Source organism: Encephalitozoon cuniculi, chromosome I, assembly GCF_000091225.2.
Source record: "Encephalitozoon cuniculi GB-M1 chromosome I, complete sequence".
Lineage (NCBI taxonomy): Eukaryota > Fungi > Microsporidia > Unikaryonidae > Encephalitozoon > Encephalitozoon cuniculi.
The window spans coordinates 202,482-209,982 of record NC_003242.2 but is presented as its reverse complement, the minus strand read 5'-3'; the positions used below and the strand labels follow the sequence as shown (position 1 = coordinate 209,982).

At 54.4% G+C, this 7,501-nt stretch overlaps 1 protein-coding gene and 1 non-coding gene across 2 annotated transcripts, besides 1 other annotated feature; one reads left to right on the top strand and one right to left on the bottom strand.

Annotated features, from left to right (window-relative positions):
- Positions 1-4,116: 4,116 nt before the first annotated feature.
- On the top strand, positions 4,117-4,593 carry ECU01_1600 (uncharacterized protein; the record flags this gene model as incomplete). The annotated part of the gene is made up of 1 exon (NM_001415272.1): positions 4,117-4,593. One exon carries the CDS (start codon positions 4,117-4,119, stop codon positions 4,591-4,593), a length of 477 nt encoding a protein of 158 aa, NP_001402245.1.
- Positions 4,391-5,086: a sequence feature (Protein overlapping with rRNA (ECU01_1590, CAD25030.1) was converted to a misc_feature.).
- ECU01_1587 lies at positions 5,014-7,500 on the bottom strand. Its single transcript, NR_183209.1, has one exon. It is a non-coding gene; the product is annotated as a 5.8S-23S ribosomal RNA (ribosomal RNA).
- Position 7,501: the final 1 nt, after the last annotated feature.

The window sequence follows — 7,501 nt, the reverse complement described above, 5'->3', positions numbered from 1 at the left end:
CATGTTCTTCCCAAGAGCGGAGAGGCGAAAAGATGAAAGCCGAGAGTTTCTGCTAAGCCGAGGGGAGAAAGAATGTCCGCGACAATCTCCCTCAACCCAAGAGGAGAGAAAGTCACAACCACGCCACATACATCACAAAAGCCACTCCCATACACACAATCACACAGAAGGATGCCACACACCCATCAACCGCCCCTGCAAAAGCCCCAGAGACCCACAAACAGAAAGCTAAAAAGACACAAAGACTTAACACACATAACCACACTCACACACACAAAGCCTACACAAATAAATAAACACTCCTCTCCACACTCACAGCCACACATAACCACACATAACCACACATAACCACACATAACCACACATAACCACACATAACCACACTCACAGCCACACAACGAACGCCCATGTCCAACGAGTCCCCCATAATCTCTCAAGAGCCATGTCTCCTGCATAATCGAGAGCCATGTCTCCATCATCTTCCAGAAACCAGAGAGCCAAAAAGATGAAAAGCAAGAGTTTCTGCCAAGCCGAGGGGCGAAGAGAATGTCCGCGAGAATACTTTCTGCCAAGCCGAAGGGCGAAGAGAATGTCCGCGAGAATACTTTCTGCCAAGCCGAGGGGCGAAGAGAATGTCCGCGAGAATACTTTCTGTCAAGCCGAGGGGCGAAGAGAATATCCGCGAGAATACTTTCTGCCAAGCCGAGGGGAGAAAGAATGTCCGCGACAATCTCCGTCAAGCCGAGGGGCGAAGAGAATGTCCGCGAGAATACTTTCTGCCAAGCCGAGGGGCGAAGAGAATATCCGCGAAAGCTTCTGTCGACGAAAGAGCCGAGAGGAGAGAGGAGAGAGGAGAGAAAGTCACAACCACGCCACATCACACACAGCAACACGCATCAACAGCATCAACGCCGTCTGCAAAAGCGCCAGAGACCCACAGACAGAAAGCTAAAAGACTTACTTAACACACACAGAAGGATGCCACACACAGCCACACACAGCCACACACGAAGGCTACACAAATAAACACTCCTCTCCACACACACGCACACACACAAGGACTCACACAGAAGACCCGGATGTCCGCAGAGAGAGAACAAGACACGAAGCGTGTAGCTCACATGCAGAGATTCATGCACCCACAACCAGCACTCGTTCCAAGGGCATGCATGCATACACACACAATCACACAGAAGGATGCCACACGAAGCCTCACACAGCCACACGAAGCCTCACACAGAAGGATGCCACACACACGCACATGCTCCGCAAAAAGCTCTGGAGAGCAGAGATAGCTCTGGAGAGCAGAGATGAATGTCCTGCATAATCTCTCGAGAGCCATGTCTCCTGCACAATCTTCCGGAAAGCGCAGAACAAGAATCTCTGGAGCCGAGGGCGAGAATGCCCTGAACAGCACAATGTCCAGGAGAGAGAGAGCGGAAAGATCTCTGCAGAGCCGAGAGCGCAGAGCGAGAAGAACGTCCGCGAGAGGCGAAAGTAACTCCGCGAGAGGCGAAAGTAACTCCGCGAGAATCTCTGTCAAGCAACGCAAGGGCGAGAGCGAAAAAGAGGAGAGAGAGTCCCAGGCGGTAAAGAGGCATCCTCGACCGGCTGGCTGGACACAGACGGGTCTGCACAGAACACCTCCGCAGTCGCAGAGAGGAGACCAGCAGAAAAGGCGCAACACATAACAAAAACCACACGCATACACACACACAGCCACACACGAAGGCTACACAAATAAACACTCCTCTCCACACACACGCATACACACACACAGCCACACACACGCACACACACAAACAACACAACAAGCGCTCACCTCAAACAAAAACTCCTCATAATCTCTCGAGAGCCATGTCTCCTGCATAATCCTCGCGAGAGGCGAGAGCGAGAATGCCCTGAACAGCACAATGTCCAGGAGAGAAAGAGCAGAAGTAACTCGCACACGAAGTCACTCAGATGCAGGAGCAGAGCGCGAGATGAAATCAAAGGTAACCACACACAGAGCAGGAAGAGAGTCCCAGGCATCCACACTCACATACACACACGAAGGCTCACACAGAAGGATGCCACACGAAGCCTCACATACACACACGAAGCCACACACAGAAGGATGCCACACGAAGCCTCACATACACACACGAAGCCACACACAGAAGGATGCCACACACACGAAGGCTCACACACACTCCAACCAACGCCCAGCTCTCCGCACAGAGGCGCAGACAACGCAGGACTCAGGCACAACAGCTCGGCACAGAGATTCAGGCACGCACACCCAGCACTCGTTCCAAGGACATGCATCCGCAAAAGAAGGCTGCATCCATCCAGAAACGTTCTGCTGAGTCATGGTGTCTGGTGATCCTCTGTCAACGCAAGGGGGGAGAGCCGAAAGAATGCCCGCGGCGATCTCCGTCGACCCAAGAGACAAGGAATGCCCGCGAGAGCCAAAGGAAGCCCGAGGGCTCGTCGAGACAGAGCGCAGGAGAGCCTCCGCACGGCTCGAGGCTGCAGCAGGATGCAATGGCAGGACGCGCCGAACAGCCCGCAGCCGCAGAGAGCGAACAGCCCGCAGAGAGGAGACCAGCAGAAAAGGCGCTACAGAAGTAGGCAGAGGGCATAAGACAATGCAGATAAAGGGCGCAACATTCGACTTCGCATCAACACCCAGGGCAGCTCGTGCTCAGTCAGGACTATCAGGCACTCGCACAGGCAGTGCAGGGCAACTCGCACAGGCAGTGCAGGGCAGGCACCCGCACAGGCCGGAGGTCGACGCACAAGAACGCCAGGGGCTCCGTCGGCAGGCCAGAAGTGGTAGAGGCATGGGAGGAGAGCACAGATAGTCGGCAGCAAGTCTGTATGGCGTGCTCAGGCAGGACAGAGGCTCGAAGCAGACGCCACGGGACTCCACTCGCACACACAGAGGCGTCGTCGGCTCGAGAATGTGCAGAGGCGGTCGTTCGAAGGCGCGCTCGGAGAGTGGATGATTCGCAGATAGACGATCGATGGAGAGTCGAAGAGCGTGGCCTTCGGGAGCAGGAGAGCCCAAACAGGCGGCAAAAGACACACACGGAGCAGAGGCAGTCTCGGCGGCAGACAAAGCAACGGCGTGTCCTCTCGCAGAGAAGCACGGAAAGGCGCAGAGACACGGCACAAGAGCAGGCAAGACAGGCATCACACGCAAGACAGTCGATCGCATCGGATCCGCAGAAACGTGGAGGACTAAGACAGGCATACGTATGCATTATGTACGTACACATACATACATACATATACATACATGCAAAGGACGACAAATAACGTGCCAAAGGATGCACAAATAAAGAGACAGACTTCCCGTAGAAAGACAGCACGGCTCTCGATGGCTCTCGTCGCTCGACAGGGCCGCAGGTCAGTCTCTTAAACAGACGGCTCCAGAGGGAACAGCAACAGACACACACACAGAAGGATGCCACACACAGAAGACCCGGATGTCCGCAGACAAGGCACAGAGATTCAGGCACGCACAACCAGCACTCGTTCCAAGGGCATGCACACAGCCACACAGGAAGGCTCACACAGAAGGATGCCACACGAAGCCTCACGAAGCCTCACGAAGGCTCACACACGCACATGCTCCGCAAAAAGCTCTGGAGAGCAGAGATAGCTCTGGAGAGCAGAGATGAATGCCCTGCATAATCTCTCGAGAGCCATGGTGTCGTGATGATCCTCTGTCGAGGCGAGAGTCATGGTGCTCTGCATAATGGAGAGGGAGAAGAAGAAAAGACCTCTGGCAAGGGGAAGTAGCTCGGACGAAGGACAGAGCGCGAGATGAAATCAAAGGTAACCACACACAGAGCAGGGAGAGCCACACACAGAGCAGGAAGAGAGTCCCAGGCATCGAGGCAGGAAGGCTGCACACGGCACAGCATGACCAATGGTCTACAAAAAGAATATCACATCATCAATAGCATCGCTACAAAAGGCGGCGGAGATCGGAAAAGTAGAAGACGCAGAGACTTAAGACACACACAGCCACACAGGAAGGCTACACAAATAAATAAACACTCCTCTCCACACACTCACAGCCACACATAACCACACTCACAGCCACACGAAGGCTCACACAGAAGGATGCCACACACAGGAAGCCAACACACACTCCAAGCAACGCCCAAGACAGCTCAGCACACAGGGGCGCAGAAGGCCCCAGAACAGGCAATAGCGCTCAAGAAGGAGCAGCAGCTCAAGAATCAAGAAGGAGCAACATCACACAGGAAGGCTCACACAGAAGGATGCCACACACAGAAGACCCGGATGTCCGCAGACAAGGCAGGGCTCAGGCACAGACAGGGCTCAGGAGAGGTTCGAGCACGCACAGCGAGCACTCGTGTCGAGGGAGAATGCTCTAGTGATGGCGTCGTGATGATGTTCTGCATGCCGGCGAGGGGAGAAGAAGAAAAGGCCTCTGGCGAGGCAAGAGGGGAGGACGTCGGCTCGTCGAGAGAGTCGCGGCAGGGCACAGCACATAAGAGCACATGCATGCACACAGAAGCGGCATCGCTACAAAAGGCGGGGGAGATCGGAAAAGTAGAAGACGCAAAGACTTAAGACACACACAGCACGGCTCCCGGACCGGAAGCAACGGGCAGCTCAGCTCTCCGCGCAGAAGGCGCAGGCCTCGTCGAGACGGAGCGCGGCAGGGAAGGAACAGCAGAGCAGAAGGAGCCGAAGAAGCAGAAGAAGACGGGCAGAGAAGCCGAATGCAGCAGAGAAGGAACAGCAGAGCAGAAGAAGACGGGCAGAGAAGCCGAATGCAGCAGAGAAGGAACAGCAGAGCAGAAGAAGACGGGCAGAGAAGCCGAATGCAGCAGAGAAGGAACAGCAGAGCAGAAGAAGACGGGCAGAGAAGCTGAATGCAGCAGAGCAGAAGGAGCCGAGCAGAGAAGGAACAGCAGAGCAGAAGGAGCCGAGCAGAGAAGGAACAGCAGAGCAGAAGAAGACGGGCAGGGAAGCAGAAGGGGCAGAAGACACAGTGCAATAAGAGCTCTCCACACACACTCGCGCAAATGCACAGCCTCAAAATGTCGGAATCCTCCTCCATCCGCACAGCTTGCACACACAGCGGTCGTCTTCCGCCACACACACCGCGCAGTCGGTCTTCAGGCTTAGAGGCCTTCAGCCATTATACTCCCGACGTAGCTCCGCAGCAGCCAGCAGGCACGCCGCTCCACCAGAGGTCGCAATCAAGAGTTCCTCTCGTACTATCAAGATCTGCTGCACAGTCCACACAGTAGGGTAAAACTAACCTGTCTCACGACGGTCTAAACCCAGCTCACGTTCCCTGTTGGTGGGTGAACAATCCAACACTTCGCAATCTCTGCTTCGCGATGATAGGAAGAGCCGACATCGAAGAATCAAAAAGCAGCGTCGCTATGGTCGCTCGGCTGCTACAAGCCAGTTATCCCTGTGGTAACTTTTCTGTCACCCATGTCCCACGCACAATAGGACATGGGATCTCTAGGCCAGGGTTTCCCCCAAACAGTCCCGCAATAGGAACAGTCTCAAGCAGGCTTGTGCCCTTGTGCTCCACGCGTGGTTTCCTTCCCCGCTGAGCCCGCCTTAGGACGTCTGCGTTAGTCTTTAGCAGTCGTGCCGCCCCAGCCAAACTCCCCACATCCATCCACAAAGCACTGGGCGGAAGACATAGTGGTATCGCACTCATCCCCACCTCGCTGCATGCCCACACCCAGCACTTCACACATGCTAGAGTCAAGCTCAACAGGGTCTTCTTTCCCCGCTGATCAGCCCAAGCCCGTTCCCTTGGCTGTAGGTTCACAAGACAGGCCGTAGGGACAGTGGGAATCTCGTTGCTCCATTCATGCGCGTCACTAATTACATGACGAGGCATTTGGCTACCTTAAGAGAGTCATAGTTACTCCCGCCGTTTACACTCGCTTAGCCCACACAGGCCGTAACTAAAAGTGCACTGGGCAGAATTCACTTTGCGTCCACACACAAAGCTATGTTTTTAGTAAACAGTCAGATTCCCCACAACAAACAGTTCTAGCACGCTAGAGCCAATCCTTCTCCCGAAGTTACACATCAATCTTGCCGACTTCCCTTACGGCCCTTGCACAAAACACTTCCGCGGCAAACAGTGGACACCAGATGCGGTCTAGGTACGACAAAGCAGCCTCTTTTTCATCGGAACAGGCTCGCCCACAATCGCTGCTTCGCATCATAACAATCCGCAGCAGACAGCATCCAGTTCTGCTATCCTGGACAGGGCCGCCCCCATCCGTCACAGCCAAGTCGCCTCCCAGCCGCAATACACACAACTATCAATGCACCTCCGTATCCACAGTCGATTCACCCCTGCCACACAGGGAACCCTCGTCCACAGCGCAAATCATTTCCTTGTTACTGCTACCAAGATCTGCACATATCGCCCCTCCACCCCCGCTCACGCAGGACCTTCAGCAGAACGATACCGCCCCCTTACTCAGATACTCCCCCCGCAGGCATCGGAATGCAATTCAATCCCTTCCATTTTCTCCGCCGCCCAATTCGGTAGGTACGTTGCAACACGTTTCTTAGCGGATGCCAACCTCCATGGCCACCGTCCAACTGTCAAAATCAGGCCGCCGGATTCACTCACCTTGCATAAGACTCCTTAGCCCGCTTAAAGGTTCATCCCTTCTCGCACACCATGCTTACCACAGTATGCCCACTGGCAACACACTTAAAAGACATCTTCAAAGTTTAACGCAAGCGCATTAGTGCTTTACAACATCTTACACTCCCCGTCGCCGCTGTCCTGAGAGACATTTCAGAGGGAACCAGCTACCAGATGGTTCGTTTGGTCTTTCGCCCCTATGCACATGTCATGCCATCGAGTTGCACGTCAGAACGGCTTAGATCCTCCAGAACACTTTCGCATCCCTTCAATCAACACACACATAGCTCACCATCTTTCGGGTCCGACCGCAGCATCCATCCCCTCTCGGAAAACAATCCTGCCGTCGTCTCCTTGGTCCGTGTTTCAAGACGGGCGGGAACATCCCCCATTCACTCCATTCACTTTCATTTCTCATCATCCTCCTTTTCACACTTCAATCACTCTACTTATCCGCTATCGGTCATCAGCCATATTTAGCCTTCGGTGCATCCACCACCGCATTCGCGCTGCACTACCAAGCAACACTACTCACAAAAAAAGCCGCCGCGCCTACAGGCACATCGCCCTCTCCGCATCCGAATTCAATCGCACTCGCCGCTGCTGCCACAAACACAACCCGCCAAACGCAGTTACCACACAGGCTCATGCCATTTCACTCGCCGCTACTCAGGCAATCCCATTTGGTTTCTTCTCCTCCCTTTACTGATATGCTTAAGTCCAAGGGGTCCCCGTGCACACCGCACACAATTCAGACACCGTCACAACAACAACGCATATCGTCCTCCTGCACGTCCTTCATCGCCGCTAATGCCAATCAATCCCGTGAACAGAGAAACC